The sequence below is a fragment of the Ceratina calcarata genome, unplaced genomic scaffold, assembly GCF_001652005.2.
Source record: "Ceratina calcarata isolate Rehan_Ccalc_2016 unplaced genomic scaffold, ASM165200v1 scaffold40.2, whole genome shotgun sequence".
NCBI classification, from domain to species: Eukaryota; Metazoa; Arthropoda; class Insecta; order Hymenoptera; family Apidae; genus Ceratina; species Ceratina calcarata.
Window position 1 is genome coordinate 101,870 of NW_017163422.1, and position 20,927 is coordinate 122,796.

At 43.7% G+C, this 20,927-nt stretch overlaps 1 protein-coding gene across 4 annotated transcripts in view; it reads left to right on the forward strand.

The window, feature by feature from the left end:
• The window catches only part of LOC108626451 (amyloid beta A4 precursor protein-binding family B member 1-interacting protein), a 122,791-nt gene that overhangs the window by 90,673 nt on the left and 11,191 nt on the right, over positions 1 to 20,927 (forward strand). For 3 of the 4 annotated variants that reach the window (XM_018027113.2, XM_026814802.1, XM_018027111.2), the window contains one exon: positions 12,106 to 12,205. In XM_018027113.2, coding sequence (XP_017882602.1) covers positions 12,106 to 12,205 — 100 coding nt within the window. Of the gene's footprint in view, positions 1 to 5,971; positions 6,893 to 12,105; positions 12,206 to 20,927 lie in introns of those variants that run through there. The other variant, XM_018027115.2, reaches the window with a different exon arrangement.

The following is a 20,927-nucleotide window of genomic DNA, read 5'->3' on the forward strand; positions in this document are numbered from 1 at the left end:
TAAGACGCGAGGCAGAAAACGAAGAAAAAGTATCGTATCACTGCCGCGGTTCAATTCTCACCATCGAAAGCTCCTTGAGCAGCGAACCGGCAACGCCACGTTACGCAGCCCTCTGACACACTCGTCATTTCTCGCCTTCGTTTCGTCTGACATATCGGATTTAATTTCAATAAGTAACGGGGTTGCAACGTTAATACCCTTAACGCGGCGGAAAACCACCCTTAATAATGCTAATGGACAGGCGAGCCCCGTTGCCAAGGAGGTAGAAGATGACGTTGGAAAAACAACGAGAAATCGAGAACCCAAAATAAAAAAACAGAAACGGAACACGGGCAGGTTTTTTCCTTTTAGCACTCGCCTTTGAAGTACTCTCGGTAAACGCGAAACGAGAAAGGCGAGGGAGCAGCGTAATCGATTATGTACACGCGTGCATGCCTTTTGCGGATTAATTGGTTCGCTGGGACGATTTCATGCTCTGACGAATGGAACTTTTACGATTCCCCGCTCTCTCGTAAAGATCAATTAGCTTTGGATTTATTCGTCGCTCTAACTTTCGTTAGAGCCCTCCTAACTTACTTAATAGAATTCTGCGCATATAACATTTTTCAAGTCTGAACGTTTACGACATTTCACGATTAATTTTCATATTCCGTGACTGTTTCAACTTGCGCACTTCACGGTTTTAGTTTTTTTCATATATCAAAACAGAAATTCCACATTTTTGTATACTGAAAAAAAATTGCGACCCGTGTTTCAATCTCGCCAAACTGCTAGAACACTTTATCAAAATGGACATGAACGTGAATGGGCATCCATGAACGGACGATGGAACACGGCTTTGAAAGCCGAGTTCACACTTTATCGAAGTCGGTAAAATTCGAAGCGAGGTGTTCTCTTTACAGGATAGATAGCTCGCGATCAAAGAAATCCTGGCACGTTATGCGTTTAGAGAAAATACCGCAGAAACCCTCTTGCGAATTTTCGCGATGCACATTTGCATATAACCCGTGACTCTGCGAACGGGCTACATCGTTCGTCCATTTAGGAAGCTTTTAAATCAGTTACGCAACAGCCGGCTGCCCTTCTCGCTGATACGTCGAACAGCGGCGACAATTAATCATAGCACCCTTGCGAGTGCGGGAGACAGGCTCGGTCTCGTATTAGGGTGGCAATTTTAGTGACTAGATCCAATCTAATTCGTCAGATGAATGACGGGGACGATTCTCTGTGAACAATCGGCCGACAGACAGCCTACTTTGATGGCTGCCTCAATTTAGCTTTTTCGGCTTCCTCTTTGTCCGCTAAATTCGTGATCCCTCCACCGTCAGATCTTATCTTTAATCGCTGGGACAAAAGTCGGTTACTTTTAACTTAAGTCACGATGGATAAAAACAGATTGTAATTATTAGGAAGTTACATAATTTTATTATAAATCAAAAAGTATAATTAACGAACAGTCCGTTTTTTTCCTTTAATCATTCCTCGTCATTACCGAGCGTTAAATTGGACCTTTATATTGCGACGACAAATCGTTTTCTGTAGGGTCTCGTAGAAATTTCTGCGGGTGCCCTCGTCGAAACAGAAGGGATTCGTTTGGCAGACGAGTTGGGCAACGCGACGTTAGGGTGGCGGTTTCGGGGACTAGTCCGGGTCTAATTTACCATTTTACTCGGCAGGATGTTACTCGTTCCCTCGAGGAATAGCGCGATACGCGGTGATAAGCGGCGAACATTAAAGGAACGAGACTTCCGGACCAAACGCTTCTCGCTCGCGTCGCCTGATACCGCGCTCTATCTCGCTTAGAATCTAGGACGAAATCATGCAGTTGTTCGGTCACATCTGCTCGCGAAATTTCTAACAGACGTCGTGGGAAATGTCTGACACAGAAGAACGACTTGTGTAGATTTTATCGCTTCATTTAAAATACATTTTTTTCTTATTTGGGTTAAGATGATCAAGCTCGAAATTACGTGGAAGGACTGATTGTCTGCAAGTCTGTTAAATAAAACAGTGGATTTTGGTTCGGTTCTTTTGTTTCACGTCCACTTAACCTCCGGCGGATTTTTCTTTCTCCCAAAGCAAAAAGGGAGCGAGGCGTCGACACCTCGTCATCGATGATAGAAAGGAGCGATGACATCGCGCGGACACACGCAAGTCTCTAGTGCGGTCGCGCATTGTAGTAGCTCGAGTGCATCACTCTCGAATGCGTTTCCATTCACCGGATATGCAAGCAACGATGGATGTTTATCCCCCACGGCTGCCGAATATACGGATTTCTTGTTCGTCACGGGAATTGACGGATAACGCGTGCGTGACATTTTTAAATCTTGCGCGTTACGAGATGGATGTTCGGATAGAGAGATTTCGACGGCAATTTTTCATCGGAAAAACCTTTCAATTTTTCCCGTGACTGACGTCGTACACTGTTGGATAAACCGTGAGCATGAAAAATTGAATTCTCGCCCTTAGTGACTTTTGTCATAGCACGTAGCGATGTTGCCCTGGAACTGTCGACGGTTTGCAATGAACTTTCCCATCAGAGCAGGCTGAGGGTTTTTCCGGTTCGACGACGCCATATGGTATTAGTTTATCGCGTTTATTGAACCGAATTGTACGTACGATATCTATAGAAAAATGTGTTTCAGCTTTTATATTTAGTTATTCACCCAATTTTCTAAATAGCTGTTCGAAACAGAAACTCTTTTCTACCAGTGATACAATGTTTTATTAATTTATTACTTCTGCACTGGTAAAAAATTTAATTAAAACATTTGCGTACACAAGACTATATTAAAGTTGTTTTCAATTAAATCACTCATTATTTTCTATATCTCGGTTTTCTTTTCCGTTCTCGGCTCACTGTCCTAGCGTAGAGGAAAATGAAGTCGCAAGCTCCTTTGCAAGAGACAGGGAGAAGTCCTCGCGTACTCATTTTGAACACAGAATTAAACTTATGTTTCTCTGTTAGAAAACAAACAGCGTGACTCGTCGTGCGATTTCTGCTCGCCTCGGCAACGAGTCTATAATTATATTTGCCGCCGTATAGCGTTCGTTCGCGTTTCTCAGATTTCTGCTTGCACGTTTTTCGTTGCTCGCCTGCATACGCAGACATATCGAAATAAACAAATAAACCGACTAAGGATTCCAATTTTTCAGTTCTATTCTGTTCTATTAAACTGACGGTAAAAGTTAGTTTTAGAATTATGATGGATTATTTGTAATTGACTTAGAGTTTTGCTTATCTCAATTTTAATGCCTGATTGGACGAAGTCGTGAAGCGAAAGCAATTATATTTAGATTGCGTTGTCACAAATTCCTCCTACCGAGGAATCGACATTCATCTGTGGTTCCACGTGGTCACGACGAAGTGTCTCCATTACCCAAACTCTAATTGGGGTTGAACCGCAGCCGGTGGCGTGATTATACAGCGTCGAGCCAGTATGTACACATGGTAATAGGCACCTTTAGATCGGCGTTTCTACGTTGCTGACGATAATGGAAGCCAGAGAGACGCTTAGCCAGAACCATGGGCGCTCGGGCTAGGTAGTCGGAGCAAAGTGCGTGCATCTCGAGTGTATTTGAGAGCGTGCTCGGTCAATCGATCCATTTGCCAGTGGCTGTAGATTTCGTCGTGAACGCGGCCAGGGGTCAAGGCTGTCGAGCACATTACCGTACAAATAAGTGTGTTTGTTCATTGACTCATAGCTCGAACGAAGGGTTGAAAAATGTACATACTATTAATGCTTTTAAAAATGTTTTACACGAATGTTGGTATAAAGACTTGAACATTTGTGAAAATGTTAATATCTGGCATTTAGTAATAGAAATACGAGAATAATTATTGTATTTCTAATTTTCCATATGTTTGATATCAACTTAACAATTGCTCTTCGTTATCTGAAAGGTAGAAGGTGGTACTAAATAGATTCCATAGTTGATTTCTGTTTTGTTACATAATTTATACAGCGGTTCCAAAGACATATGTACGAAGCGGATCTACTTTTGTCTTTCCTTTTCGAATAAAACGAATGCGGGACAGCGACGCGTTCCCCCAGAGAGATTTGTAGACCTGCAAAGCGATTCGAATCGAAGGCATTCGCTCGGATCGACGGTTCAGCAGCTTTCTCTATTTTTCTTAGTCAATTGTCAATTTCAAGAAGACGTTTTATCTTATCGGCCGCTTTGTCCGCCTTATTCGCTCGGTTTCGCTCTGCCCTTCTGATTTCGTCCTCTGCACATTTGACGTATCTCAGTATAAAATATCGTCTTGCAGATCTAAATCATTTGTGACTTATAATAACATTGAAAAACTGTGCAAATAATATTAAACTGCTTTCCTATTCATTAAATAAGTTATAGGATCAATACTCGTATACATGTACGTCGATTCGTATTGTGAAATTAAATATTTTAGCAAAATTCACTGCATTGTTCTCCAGTTTTATGTTCCCTCCAATGGAAATGTTTTCAGAGAAATTCGATACGTACAAAACTTATTTATATAACTGCAATTTTGTGATTTCAAAAAATATATTAAAAACCATTCTCTAAATTAATATAAAATTTTGTCTTAATCAAATACGACGAAACGTGATTAAGAATCTTATACTATCTCGAGTTTTTCATGGACAGCAGAATCTTTTAACGAGTAACGGGAAACTGGACACGAGCAGTCATAAACGTAGGGTCGCATGTCGCGTCCAACCCCTTCGGCTGCACAGGTTCGTGTAGGTGCGTGGAACGCAAGAGCGAACTCGAATACGGCACCTGAGTGAATGCATCTGCTGCTGTTGGTCCAACGAGTCCCGTCGGTCGGTTGGCCCCGACCCCGGTTCCCGTAACCCCCACGTGGAGTAATTCGACCCCCGTGAGTTGTTACGTCAGTTTCGAGGGTCGCATCGAGTACAGCTGGGGTCGCGAGCGAACAAGTCGACTCGTTTTCGTTTCGTCGACACGTTCCATCGCATCGACACGCTGAAAGGAGAATTGGAGAGATACTAAAATTGTCACGCCATGAATGATCTTCAAATCGTATCCCTTTCGCGACTGTTACATAAGCAGGAACAATTTTATTTCTGTAGCCACTTCCGAGAGAGCTGGTTTCATTACGTTTTATACGCTCGCATCTCGCGATTCACGGGAACGAGCCTTCTTTGAGGAGTATAGAAAATTGTGCGAGAAATTACGGCGCGGCGGGAGATGCATCGATGCGGTCGGGTCTTTAATTAAATTTGTCGAAAGTCGGGGCCCCGTTCGTTAAATCCTTTTAATTAAGCTCCTTTAATCGGCACACGCAGGATGCGCTCGTGACGAACTGGAAACAAACAGTGGCGAACACAGTCGTGCGATTCTACGTATTTCTCATTCCCCTAAATGACAAATGTGTCTTTCGCAAATTGGATTACGAGCGATTCATTATCAGACTGAAGTAACGAATCGAAGTCTGAAATCTGTAGAAAAATTGCTTTGACGCGATCATTTTAATATGTACAGTGTTCGCTCAGAATCGCGGAGACTTTCTAAAATTTGTATCTCGTTGAACGAAAGGAATCGAAGGATACACGTTAGAAATTCTCGTGGAAAGACCACCCCGAATCTAACCAGATAGAAATCTGCGGATCGCCGTACGATCCGTTCGACGTGGTGTCCTTATCCTATCTCTGGCGTATAAGTAGTGTTCGCAGGATGATTTCCTCGCAGCATTGCGCAGGAGGAGTCATCGGCGTAGTCCTGTGTGTTCCTGCGGGAACAGGCGGAATCGATAGCCGCACATGCGCGTGCTGAACGCAAAGAGGGAAGCAAACGGGGAAGGAGAAAGAGAGCGGAGCAAGGCGTGAGCGAGAGAGAAGGATAGGTGTCTCTCCTCTCGTTCGTTCACGTCGTGGAGGGAATCGAGAGGGCGAGGGACAAAGAACCGACCGGCTCCACGTTGAATCCCTCGCGGATCAGCATCCAGTGCTCGCAATACCACGCCAGTAGCGATCACGCCGGTCGCCCGTGTCCATTTACTGCAAACCGTCCACTTTGAGTATCCCCGATTCTTATTTAAGGGATCGGTCCAATTCTGTCCAGTTTAATTAAAGGAACTCACCCCTCGAAACTGTCGGCCGAGCGATCCATGATTCCTAGTTTTTCGATCGAACATCTCCTAATTACAAATTGTTCGAAAGTGAAAAAATACCATCGAACAGGTTCAGACAGATTTTTAATGATCAAATGAATCTTATAGGTCGTTCGCTGAATCTTGTAAAAGTGTCTTGCAGTTTCGCGCTCTATTGTTGACCGTAGAAAGATTTATTATATTGTAAGTGAGATCGAGTGAATCGCGCGGTGTGATTGATTCCTCTGCGGGCTGTCCCATCGCCGGAAATCGCGTACATCGGATCGGGGAGGAAGTTCGAGCCAGGCCTGATGATTTTATTAGCCTGGTCACGCGAGAGAAACGAACGGAGACCCACGGCGGCCGGCCGATCCTCGCGATGACTATCATTAAACGATCGCTCGGCCAGGTTCAAGGACTGTCGTTGGCCACGACACCGTGTTATCCCCTTCCTATTAGCGTACTCTTTGATCCTTGAAGTCGATGTAGAATCGCAAGAACGTAGGACCGTGACTTAGAGCCGATCGAAGCAACGAAGCCTTCTTGAAAAACCTCTACCGTGTTCAATTCTCTCGTGATTGCGTAAACTATGTTCGTAAAACAATTGCTTGTGCACATGTTAATTATGATCGCACGCCGATGAAAAAGATGAGGTATCATTTGGTACCGAGGATGCTGTAAGAGGCCCGAGAGATCGGCTAAGAAAAAAGTCATCGGTCAAGCTGCGGCAGCTTCCCAGGTCCCCAAATGGACAGGTTCTTCCGATGGAAAAGCCACAAGGCACAGGTGGACGTGAGTATTCAGAGCGAAGCATGGGAAATTTGCATTTGATTACGTGAGTCGCTGAATCGGCTTCCTAAGTTAGTTGAAAACGGCCTCAGAGCGCGAGGTGGGGTACGAAGGACGCGAGCAAACTGTGTTGACAGAGGAGAGACGTAGAAAATCGAAGAGAAAAAATTGTGCATGTATTAAAGAGGCTCGAGTCGAGCACGATCCTTCAGGTGGAACGGATTCCAAGAAATTGTAACTCCCCGCGAGTTCCTGCCCTCGTACGTGCATGCTAGGTTTATGCTACACGAACCGGTTTCCGCGTTTAAAACACTCGCTTACGCGTAATACTTGACCATCTCGCGGGTAGTCGGCCTCAATGAACGAGATACTTTCTGTCGGTGCGCAGTCCTCGACTAGAGAAGGTGAAACCTTGCAATAATTAATCGTTTAGCTATTCGGATACCGATCGCTTGATCTTATATTAAGAATGTCTGTCTCTTAATACATGAAAATAACTTTGAAGTTCGTTAGGAAGGTATTTAATAAGACTTCCCCCCTCTATATTTTTCATTTTATAATAACGATTAAGAATTATAAATTATTTTAATTATTACTAGGAAACTCAAAGAAAAATGTCTAGGTTTTGCATGAATCACTTTTAATTATCAGGAAATGTATATTCGACAAGATAGGTAATATATTTCCGAAAACGTCTCAGGAGGCTGCATTTATCAGGGTGAATTTCGTTACTCGGGAGAACGTCGAGCATCTTGGCACAAAATACTGTTGCGACAGTGAACGGTAAAGGGGTTGGAACGCGTACGGACGTAGACAAATCACGTATTTTTCTCCTGAGCCAAGGCCAGTGCCTTCGAAGCCAAGAAGAGGATTAGAGAGACTCCGGCAGTATTTTTTTCTCCGTCGCCGGCGAATTCTAACGTTCTCCGTGAGACTTTTCCTCGAAACGTGATTCCTCTCTTACTCAACCCCTTAATCCTATCTAGTGTCGGGTGAACCGGAATTCCTCGATCTCCCGGATACGGTCGAACCTTCTGTAAGTTTTCCTCGGCGTAGGAGTGTTAGAGGGGATAAGAAGTGTTAGGGCCACTTTCTTCTCGTATCGGACATCAACGAGGACAGTTAAAGACGTTTAATACATTGGCTGGCACGTCAGTCGGATGCGGGTGACACCTGCATTTTTTCGGAATCGTTTCTTCCCCCTTATATACGGGTGACAGGCTGATTTCCTGACGATATTACCAGCCATCCTCCCCCGCGGCAGACATGTTTCTTACTTAAGCTTGGCAACCGATGCACCGAAATATTCCGTGGAGCGTGATGAATGCGATATCTCCAATATCAGCGATGGCTTTCGTGCCTCCATTCACTGCGTCCGTTTCGATTAATCACAGTACAGAACGGTATTGGCATGGAAATCCGGCTTTGTTAATATTGATGAGGACACGTTGCAATTAGAAGGGAATTTATGGAGTAGAAACTATCGTTACGTTGCATTTTAGAACTTCGTCGTAAAACGATCTCATCGTAGTAAAAGAGAAATTAACATTTCCTTTTAATATAAGTAATAGGCGTGACGTTTTCCCAAGCGGGAAACAGAATTTTAAAAGACTTTCACTGGGTACTATTATCGCGAACATACATTTCAAACTGCTTTTAATCGTACTTTCCAGCTGTTTCCCCGCGCTATTTGCAGAACATTACGCTCGTTTCTTCGCGAGATCTCCTCGCGGAAGTACCGCGTTTCCGTGTCCGGGGAAACAAGCACAAGCGGGTTTGAATCGGGAATCGTGGCTCGAACCGTAGCGCGAGCTTTTATCGTCGGCAATAAAGCTCGGAAGTCTTGCGGGGAATAAATTGGCGGCAGCGAGTCTTTTCCTTTGGCTTTCGACCGAGGGAAAAGCGCGCACGAGCCCTCTTGAGGGCAGCGTGAAAGACCCGAGAAAGCGTAGTCGACTCGAAAGTCGAGAGCAAACTCACCTCTTTCCGCGGGTAAACCGACACTCGGCGAGTGCGAGCTTTCTGCTCTTTTCACTCGCGTGCCGCCGACCGGAAGAGACCCGCTACCTCGTGGCCATGAAAAATTTAAACCGGGTACACCCCTCACCGAGCACGAATTATTTCATCATCGGTGGAGAACGTCTCCGGGGAGTTTTTCGTTGCCTCTCGAGGGCAGGACAATTGTTTGTTCTCAACCGAGATTATTACTCACTGAGTGTGATAAAGTATCGTTACGTACTATACTGAAGTATTGTGTATCACATTCCTAAGTAACATGTTTCTTTTACTTCGTAATTGTGTCATCGATAGGATTTCTTCGCTAACGAACTAGCGATTATTGACGTATCTGCAATAATAAGATAAGGGGTATAGAGAAAGTGGAATAAACTGTACAATTTATTAATTCCAAAATCAACTATTATGATGAAACATTAGACACTCGAAAGGCTGAATAAATGAAAACCAGCTCGAACGGTATGTACCCTAGATTCGTCCAGAAACTCGATTCCCTCGATCGTTCCGAGCTCGGTAACCGTCGGATAAGATTCGAATCAAACGATTCCGTTGCTCCACTCCCACGCGCTCTTTTCGCGGATCGATTAACTCCTCTCGAGTTAACTGCGTGCCGGCCGAGTAGTACGCATGCAGAATTGCTCGCGCGGTGAAATTCGTTATCGCGACATGGTATCTGGCCGCGTGTACACCGCGTCAATAACACGGCTAAATATCCGTGACAATGCTCGCGCGAGATACGACGTACGAAGGTACGTAAGTACTGTAAGTAACCGTCCACGAGTTTCGCGTTACAGGAAGAGCCGGCTTATCCGGTCGAATCTAATTGTTGTGCCTGTTGGCCGAATGGTGGTTACCGGGTCGTTCACCACGTTCACACCCACACCGCGCCGCAGTGCACTGCAATGCGCTGTACTGTCGGTCGAGACCGGGAGAAGCAATCGATGTAATGCCCTCGTCCCTCTCTCTGTTCTCGAGCATGTAAGCCCTACGCGATTTATCGAGCTTGATGCACTTCAGCGAGCTCGAAAATTAACAGTGTTTTTGTATCATTTTTCCAATTTCTGTTGTAAAACGCGATCGATATTAGATGAATCGTGTGTTTACGAAGATCATCGTTGAAACGTTTAAAAAGGAACATTATAGAATGTATCGTGCGTAAGCGGTACGAAGACGTAGTGGCGTAACGATATTAATGGTTCGTCGGCTTCTGTTCGGTCAGCTAATTAATCTGGGGATCTGAAATTCGCGATCAATGATCCATGACGTTGCCAGATAGAGAAACTCGACGTGACTTATTATCGCTGCATTCCCAATACGTATTAGGTGAATCCATCTAACGTGAACTAAGCGTAAGATGAATTGCATCTACCTTGCTTCTCTTTATGTAATTAGATTCAGTTATTCTCTAATGTACAAATTATCAATTAATATTGAATTATTTATTGATCTGATGGAAAGTACAAGAATTGCTTCTGTGAAAATGGTGGAAAGAATAAGAAAGCTCTGTCACTTATTACATTCACGCGAGGCATCATCACGTATTCCAAGCAGTTTGACAGCAGTTTCACCCCCATCGGTTTCTCGTAACCACGGGTTTCCAGTCGCTCAGCCATCGAGGAATCAACGATGCTGTGTCCCGTGGGATCTCGTGTGCCCTCCGGTGTCGCATACACAACGAGCCAAAGAGAGCGAGGTCGCGAAGAGGGAAGAGTGGCGAGGGGGCGATCTATCGGCCGTGGCAAAACGTGTACACACGGCGAACCCAGTTTTCTCCTGCGCGCTGCGCTGGAACGTTTCGCCCCGTTTTCCATGTGCCGGTGTGACGGGGCCGAAGGCATTGTGTGTTCACCGTGTGGAGCTGTTGCTTGATTAACCGCTGTAGAAACGCCGACTCCGCCGCCGCCGCCGCCGCCGCGTGTACACACACGGCCGAGCGGGCAACTCGGTTCTCGCATTATTTACGGCTAATAGCTCAAAACGCGGAAGTCCGCTGGCTGTGCGACACCGCGAGAGAGAACCGATCATACTGGACGACCTCTCTCCTCTGTGACCGAGCGGAATTTTTCGAAACCGATCCCAAGATTAGATCTACTGAAAGTAGGTCTCAAGCGTTCGACTAAATTATTATATTAATGGAAGTTGCTAATGATGAAAGGAGCATGAAACGTTGTAAAGGATAATTACTTCCATTAGGAAAACGATTATGTCATTTATTATCTTTATGCACGTAGAAACGTTAAAACCCTTTTCATTCCGCGACAGAGCTTTAGATAATATTACTCTAAACCCGGTTTATTGGAAACACAAGCTGCTATTGCGTAAGCAACCCCTAAGAGGCAAGTTTTGCCACTTTCCAAGTACAGGCGGCAAGCATTCTCGTCGTCGTCGTCGTCGTCGTCGTCGTCGTCGCTGGTCGTTATCATTGCATGCACGCGGCTGCAAAACAATCGAACAGCCTGGAAGTCTTCCAGTTTCTCCCTTTTCCAACCTCACCTAAATATATATGCAATGTAACTGCACCCGTTACTGCATTTTGCTCACGAGGCGAGTCGCCTACTACCTATTCCGTTCGGAACGCGACAAACGCGTTCAAAATTTCGCGGAGCTGTCTCGCGACGGAATTGATCGACTACTAACGCGAAATCATCGTAGGAAATTGGGTGAGACCGACGCACACACGACGCGGGGACACACCGTCTCGCTCAAATCGCATTTCCACTCGAGCCGGCGACGTAAAAGGATCTCGTGCGGATTACCGATCCGACCGTGTTGCGGCACGTGAGAGGAACGTGGGTAGTGAATTCAGCTCGCGTTCTCGCCCGTGTTTCCGTTGCTGGGGATTCGTTCTCGCGGCACGGGTGGTGCTGTTTCCTTGTTGGTACGTGCCCGGTTATCGACACCGTTTTCTGGGGTGGTAAATGATTTATTTCGGTGGCAGCCACGGTTGAAAGCCGCGAAAGGTTTCGTGCACTTCATCAAGGATTAAGTGTGCAGTTGACAGTGGCTTGAGAAACGCACCCATACTCCCTCGCTGGAAATTAATGTTCTTCGCCGTTGGAACCGTTCTTGATTTACTGTGTAATTAATAATATAAAAAATATTTGACCACTGTCACAAGAAATCATTTGAGGATTTCATTGTTCAATGATCTGCATTTAAGGTAACACAATTATTAACGCTTCTGTAAATTGATGTTCCAGGGTCTGGACAATGTGAGCTCGGCGACCCTCAGGCCTTTCAACTCGGACATCAACACGCCGAGGATCGATAGTTACAGGTTCTCTATGGCGAACCTAGAAGGTGAGCTATTATACTCTTTCGTAACCACCCCCTCGTGAGAAGGGTGTGGATGTTTATCGTCCCGTCTGGATGCAATTTCCGCAGCCGTGATGTCGCGTCGTCCTAAGAAACGGGTTTCCTTCTCTCCGACGAAAAATCGAACGTCCACTTTTGTTCACCCCCTTGTCTCGTATGTAGGCCAGTTCTCCCAACGTTCCACCCTTTCCTCTACTCGTTCGTGAATGAGCCAACGGTGGACAAAAGGAACGCTTCATCGTGGTCCTGTTTTTCTCCCGGAAAATGGCCACGGTTTTTTGTATCTTATCTATCTCCATCGAGTCGAACGCTCCCGGTGCGAACAGGATTTTTCATGAAACAGTTGAGACTAACAAGTTTTCTGGATCGAGAAAGAGGGTGCGCGATGAAAAGCAATTTCCGGCCTTTTATTATACCGTATGCGATGACTTCGTGGCTACGCAACGATCGGTTGAGATTGAGATTCATCCAGACGAAACGATCCCGTTGTCCATAAAAAGGTTTTACGGGTATAAATTAGAGTTATGGCTAAACTTGAACGTGAATGGTCTGTTCAGGTGGGAGGATTTAATAATTCTTAAGAGACTAAATTGTCGTTCAGAGTGGACGAAAATATTGGTAACAGTAATAGAAGTTTTACGAAAGATCCATTATTTGTATAATATGAAAATATGTCGACAAAGTTGAAATTGGAATTTCATTTCCAATATAACTTTTCCTGCTCGTTGTTTAATATGAAAATATATTACCATTTCTCTGTGAAGTTTATAAAAGGAAAAGTATACCGTTTTCATTTATTTAAATAAGTAAATGTAAATTTGTAAGCGAAAATGTTGACTACACAACTTTTGGTCTCGTTAAACGATTAATCGAGCCGAACGGACTGCATAAAAAGGCAAACGAACCGACCGTGTTCTCCGACGAATTCAGTGGCTCCGACCGTCTCTCTAACACAAATATTTGCTCGGCTTCCACGAAATGTTAAAAATCGACGTCCTCTGTTACACCGTCCCTGGACAAATTGGGAAAGGCATCTGTTAGCAAACTTCCAATAAAACGATCCTTAAAATTTTCGTCTTTCACGTCAAATACATAACGAACGTTTATGATCAACTCTGAAAATTCTTGAAACCACCACAGAGAATTATCGGAAAACTCCGATCAACTGTCTAACATGAAAACTTTGTATTCGACCGTGAAAATCGTTCGATACACTCCAGTCGGGGCAATAACTCGATCATCGCTGATTTCTCTCTCTTAACTCTTTCACTATTCCCAGCGAGCGCATCGTAAAAGTGTACCTCGAATCCAAAAGCGACGGGCGTAATACCTATTTCCCAAGCGTGTTTCCACAGCGCCGCGGGGACGGGCGTCTCATAAGCGAGCCGTAGAAAATTCGAGGTTCGTCGAACGTGATCCAAGGTTTCGTTCGTAACTCGAATCACCGGTCACGTCCAGCCTGTCGTCCCCTACGGCGATTCTGCGGCAGCTGCAACTGCAGCGTCTCTCGCACCTACCCCACGCGCTTTATCTGCTATCTTTTGAACCAGCTCCAGCCATCTCTTCTCTCCCGCATTGCTTAGCTCCGGGAAAAAATCCTTGCCCTCCTTGCGTCAGCAGATTTATTTCACAGAAGTGTGTTTATGACGTTTCCCAGAGTGAACCTTTAATATCGTGGATATTTTCATACATTACGTATAAACTTTAATTTGTTAATCTGTAATTTGCATAGGTATTAGATAAATAGCATCTATATTAAAATTTATATTTAATAGTACTTCATGAGGATTTATAATGGCTTGATATAATGCTTAATTACAATAAATTGCGAATAGTTTCCAAATTCCGTTGCATATTTTATTAAGAGGCGAAACCACTTTGGTAAAGTGGAACACAGAAATTCGTTTGCGACGTGCGTATCACTATACGCGGCTTAATTAATGTATACTCGGAATTACTAGTGTCATTACCGCGGTGCAATAATCTCCGCTCTTGATCCTTTCTTCTTACTCCTCGTTCGCGACCTTCTACTCTCTCACTTTCCGCTTTTCGTTAATTATTCCTCGAACTTTCGTTCGCGTTTCGTTTCCCACTTACAAAGTGAAAGACGTGATTTTATGACGTTTTCGTATATCGTTGGACGTGTAACGAGACTCGATAAACGTTCCGTTTAATGTTTCAGCAAATTTAAGATCGCTGAAATGAAATTCGTTCCGAATGCCTGTCTCATTGCTGCAAGACCTTTATACGCTTTTCCGAACACCGCGCGAACGTATGAACTTGTTGATGCACGTTTTGTAGCGCAAAATTCTTCGAGCTTTAAAATTCTATTAAGAATAATTTTCATTAAAATGACCCGATCCTTTACAAAATATAGAATAAGTTACATTGTATTCATCAAATTAAGTACACAACATTTGTTTTTCAAATCATTGTCTCAGCCCTTGTATAATAATCGCTGTAAGAATTTATAGAAGATTTTTACACATTGTGAATTTTATCGTTTAACAGTGTACATAAATAATGAAGGGGAGCGTGTACTAATAAAATTGTACGCTTACTCGCTCATGGCTATCCGGTATCATCTCTGAGTGTAACACGTGGCGTCTCGAAGGAAGGAGCCGAGCCAGCCTCTCTGATTTACGCGTAAAAATCGCGAGCAGTCGGGTCTTGCTTTCAATTACAGCAACGTGGCTCCGTAGAAATTTAATCAATCATCTCGCGAAGCATCGGAACGACTCCGAAGCATGCCATGGGGCGCCGGTCGGCGTAACGTCTTTCGGTCATTTTCCTCTTTCAGACATTCTTCGCCGGTTGCCTACGCGGAATATCTACGGCTCGTTACCGCCATAAAATGTGCCTCCCCCCTTTATCGTGACGGAACGCGTAATTTGCATCGTTCTGGAATCTTTTAGGGAGGACCTCCGTCATTTACGAAATCGATAATTTCACTGATAGGGAAGTAAGAGAAATCTTGCAGTCGGTTATATTTCTGGCTGACAGCTAAAGATACAATTTTAGTCTGAAACATCTTTCGCTAGGATGCATTATATTATAACATAACAGTAATGTTAGAAAGAATTCTTCCGCGCTCGAGTATGACGCGTGCACGTGCGTACCTACGTGTCTCTTATCCCGTACGATAGGATATTCCTCGGGTGGTCGTTTCGCGATACGAGCATGATCATAAGGCCATACGTTCTTTATCAGCCCGTTTTTACGTGGCTCCTTATAGCGCGGAAGTTACGCATTCGATCGAGGCTTTTCGCTTATCATTTTCGCAAGCCTCGCTACGGAGAAGAAGCCTGCTTGCGAATCTCTTCTTTCACGTCGGCAACCATTCCGAGCATTGTGCCGATCGTGCGAAAAAAAGAAATGTGATCATCGTGCGAGACACGATATCCTAAACGTGTTTAGTGTTCCGTGAAATTCTGTAAGTCGAGAGAACACGAATGACGGAAGGAGCTTTTGATAGGATCAGCATAAATCGTTCGAAATTTTTTCAGAAAACGGTAGAATAATTTTTGACACATGAATTTTAAGCAGTCCTCGTCATGCATACAAAAGCGCTTTCAGTAATTTCGCCCGGGCTTAATATTATCCTTATCTATGTTTTATAACGGAACGGGCAAGAGAACGGAAACGCGTAGTGTATAGAGCGAATATTGATGCAAAATTTAAGTAGCCTGCTCTGCTATCCTGTTCGGCGAGCAGACATAAAGCAGGTAAAATTCATTTCCCGTAAAGCGCACGAAACTCGAGCGCGAACGTTTAATACAACCATTCAACCGTCCGTCCTTTGTGTCGGTCTGACTAATAATTTTATTAGCCGTCATAGCGGTCGCGATATACGTCCGACCGTTTCCTCGTATCGTTCGCCAGTCAGGAACGAGCATAACTAATAACGGAAGCAATGAAATTTTAACGATCTTTCTGCGTTCCAAACGATGAAAACAGCGAGTAGTTAAAGCGCTTCTATCGTTTGTTGAAAAATTCTGTTTCCTATTAAAACGGCGCGTTCAGAAATGAAACACGGTTTGTATAATGGATAAAATGTTGGCTCCTGTGACTAACTCTATTGTAAGCGAAAATTTAATCTGCAGAGAATACAATTAAAACGTTAGATTAAATACTTAATGAATCTAGAACAGCTTGTCCGCCGCATTCGAAAGTGAATCTGTAATTTATTTCCTTTGACAAATTGTCCCTTCTTAGCGGGGAACGAGAATCCTGTGGGAAAAGTTGAGCCTGAAATTGCCGCAAGCTGCGCGGGCTCGACTCTGGTCGTATTAGGTTCCATCCAGTCTCTTCCGACGAATAACGTCGCGAGTTTATTTCACTGTAACTCCGCGCGCGATAACTCATCCCGCGGATTTTATTACGATCCCGGGACAACGCGGTTCTTTTTTTTTTTACCTACGCGAGGGTGAATTTATTTTCCTGGTCAGGGGCTGGAGTCGAGCGGCACGCGATGAACTTCGTGCGCTTTAAAATTGAAAAATAGAGGACAGAAGTAGCTGCGGTGACGTTCCATTTTCATATAGAATAATGAAATAATGTTCTGATAAGATTGAATAAGAATTGTAAATTTTTTCATCTTTTTAAAAGTCCTGATAAATATTAATCTATTCCGCATCTAAATTTACAGCAGTATAGCTAATATTTATTCGTTATTATAATATTTTTCAATGAGTTCTTAAAATTATAAAATGCAGCTGAACTAGTTCATCATTAAAATCTGTTTAGCAAGCAGTTAGGCTGAAGTATTTCGCTAATGAGACTGAGTTAAATTGAAGAGTTGCTCGATCGGGAAGAAGTTAACGCGACACGGTTGACGCGCTGAAAAAATTTACCCAAACTGCTTGGTAACGAGAAAAAAATTATTACCGTAGATTAGACCAGACTGGCTTTTTGTGACGGTTCTAAAGCGACTGTCATTATATTTCACGGCGATGCTCCCAGCGTAACTAGCGTCGCTCGTGTGCTACCACAGCTGCTTTAAGGTTCTTACTTTGTCGCGTTTAACCTAATTACATACTTTCATCGTGGTCATCGCGATGCGCTGACGCGACGACCCGTTTAATTGCACGAAAAAAATTTTCTGTCCGTTTCACGTAAACCGGTTAAGTGGACGATAATCGTAGAAGACGCGATTCTTTTCTTCACACGCTCTAGTTGCCTTGGGATTCTTATCACGTTTCTTCTGTTAACCAATGAAGCAGTTTGTCAATTAAACAATTTGTACACTAAAATGATTGGAGCATAGATGCCTCGTTTCCTGTGTTAATAATTTTTCAACTTCGAATTGCAATTATAAATAGAAAATTTTTTATGAGTGGAGTTTCTTTAAAAATTACAAAGAATTTCTACTTTATTTATCTTTCTTATAAATCCACGGCTGTGGGATCTCGACTTTGCTGACGTCTGAGTTGCGGGGTTTTCGTGCACGCTTCTTCGTGCGTGCACACGCAACCTGCGAACCTAATGAAACAAGAGGCATTTCGTGACGCAGGGCGCGGCTCATTTTCTTTATTAAACAAAGCCCGTGTTCCGTCCGCACGATCGAAGGTTACGAGTAAACTCGCGTCTCGAGACATTTTTGGCAATGATTCCTCGTGCACGCGTATGCGTAAGCAGTTTTCACGGAACTCGCTTAAAAACAATGAGTCTTCGTATAAAAGAATTTTTGGAATAACAGCGAACTGAATTTTATAAAACCTGGAAAGAAATGGTTTCTTTCCAAATTCTGTCTCTTCTGGTACAAATTCTATTACGTTAATTATTATACTTTTCTCAGAATAATAATTCTTATCAGACAATAGTTTCCCTTAGTCAGTGAAAAAGATTTCTTCCTTTTAAAAGCAGTTCTTATTTTTTCCCATTATTTATTTCTGCGACGACGAGAGAACCGTTTGTGACACTGAAAGTAAATTCGCGAGCTAACAGAGGTTCGCGAATCGTCGCCGGTAATTGCGATACGCTAGGCGCGTGTCCGTGCGAGTAACTCTGCTTTCATCGCGAACGCAGCCGGTCGTTCGCCTCGCGCGTGGCATAGGTATATAGGCTGCCAATTAAGCTCGATAGAAAATTGTTGTTGGCGTTTCGCGTGAAATATCGCCGTGTCAGCGTTCGTTTTGTCGCGGGGATCGAGCGTGGAGGGTGAAAGTATCTAACTCGACTGCAAATTTATTAGACAGTGTGATGATCAAATAAAATTGTAAGGATAGCTTTGGTATACTTTCTTAACTAATAAATCTTAACAATCGCCTATCTATATAAAAAGTAGACATCTGCGATCTTATAAATCCGCCGGATCGTTGAATCTTTCAATTTCTACGAGCGAAGAGTGACGATCTACTCGACCTCGATAACGTCATGGAAACGCTAATTATTAGGACGGCGGCTCATTCAACTTGTTTATGCAACGATTCAGCCGTTCAGATCATCAGCGTAGGCCGTCTGCATTCCGAATTCCACTTCGGCAACGATAAACTCGAGTATATCGAGAGATACGTGAACTATGAAACGGGAAAACGTGAAATACTTAGCAAAATAAATGGTCTGGTGCGAATTGCGTTTCCCTCGGCGGGAGTTTAAGTGGGAGCGGGACGGTGTTGAATAATTAATAGGTGAGAGCAAAAAAAAGAGGAGAGGACGAAGAGTGTCCCTTTGTTCGTTCCTGAAGCGCGAGTTTCTCGCCCGACCGAGGCACCCTCGATTCGAGCGTTCGATTATTCAACCAGGTATTGTTCGGTCCGAGCTTAACAGAGCCTCTTTTCGAACGGATTCCCTGTCGCGGACTTACAAATATCGCGATTTGCTAGAACACACGCGTCGGGAATCGGCGATTGTTGCAAGCCTCGGGAACGCGCCAAGTTAGCGTTCCTCGCACGCGCGTAGAATTACCAATTCGAGGCTTCATTTTTCAGCTTACATACGTGCGTTCCGTTAACGCGTTTTATGACAATTATATCTGAGGCTTCTTAATCCCTTGTACGCATCGTAATTTGATAAATTGTATTATGTGGTATTAGGGCCGCGTTTCACTCTTTTGTCCCCGGATCGTACCGATATTGTACTACAATCGACATTGAGAGCTTCGCTATTGTGATACATTAAACCACAAAGTAATTCCGAGAACTGGGTAGGTCACTATATTTTAAGTGACGATGAAAAGATAAATGAAGCTTGATCTTACATTGTTTGACGAAGTATATCTTGCGTTAACTCGCTGTAGTTAAATTATGCATTACAATTTTCAAAATATACTAAATTCTCCGTGTTCATAATGCGACTTGTAGGATATACTTCATTTCTTTACGAATGTTTTTAAAGCGCTATTCAGAAAATGGTATCAGCGTGAACTGTACATAAGTGAGTGAAATTAGTAGAATTGTGTAAGGCGCTTCATGAAATTAAGTGTGTTGAATCAGAGAGTCAGATTAGCTGACGCCACCCTGGAAAACGCGATTTTCATGACGATGGAAGATACATGCAGAAATGGCGTGGCGCGGTGAAGGGATCGAAGTCGAGGAACTCGTGTGATTTATGCGGTTCAATTAATCTGGGTTACGTCGTTTATCGTCCGCTTTGCGTATTCGCATAATCGACAGGGGTGAACGAACCGCGCCGAACGATCGCAATCGCGTTCAATGCTCGACTGTGTTGCCGAACGAAGGAATCAAAGGTGCTGCTCGAAGCTGCGATAAGAGTCGTGATAAGATTTCACAAAAATCACGTGTATCGACGAATGAATAGATACTTTGAGCCGTTGAGTATTTGGCTAAAAATAAAAAAATAATCTGGCTGATTATAGTTAAGTCGAGTGCTTGCGAAATTTTCTTTAAATAAAAATGCTCCAGTTTTTTTTACAGAAAAGTAAAAACAATATTAACTCATTTTAAATATCTGGCAAATTTTAAGAATATTTTTGTATAGAAATTATGATGGAAATTCGTTTGGTCGCACGTATAAATTGCTATTATTATCAGTGTTCGTTTTAATCCCTTGAGAGGAAGCAACTGTCTCAGTCAACAGTGCTATCTAACAAACAATGTAGCATGGAAGATTCACGGTTTTCATTTCGTAAAGGAAAAGTACACGTATCTCGGTGGTGTTACGTAAAGTCTGTTAGAAAATGTCGATGGGACGACGCGATGGTCGGGGCTCGTGAAACCAGAAAAGGAAGAAGCTCCTACTCGGTCGGCCGATATCGAACCGCATTAATCACTGGTCTCCCCTTGTTCGCGACACGTTTGACACGAGTGAACCTCGCCTCGGCGACACGAATTACATACAACGTGAATTAGTTGTAAGCCCGAGGAACGATACCGGCGCGATGCCCGGAGCAGCGTTGAAACGGCGTCGATCGTAATTTATCAAATGGCCCGTTGGCGCCCACACTTCAATCAATACGAATCTTCTTCAACTCGGTCCGTGAACTCTCGCCTCTACCCGAACTGACTGACTGAATAAAACGCAGCCGTGTGCACGATCTGGAAAGTGCAATTTAATCCAGGCGACGTTACTCTGTTTCTGAGTCAAAGGTATCGATTATTAGAAATTCTCTCGTGAGTCTTTTCTCGATAATTTACAGGACTTGAGGATGTATTGGCTATACAGTCAATTCCAAAACTTTATGTACTTTAGAAAAACGCATTTCCTATTATTAAAAAGAAATCAGACGTCGGAAGAACAGTGCTAATAA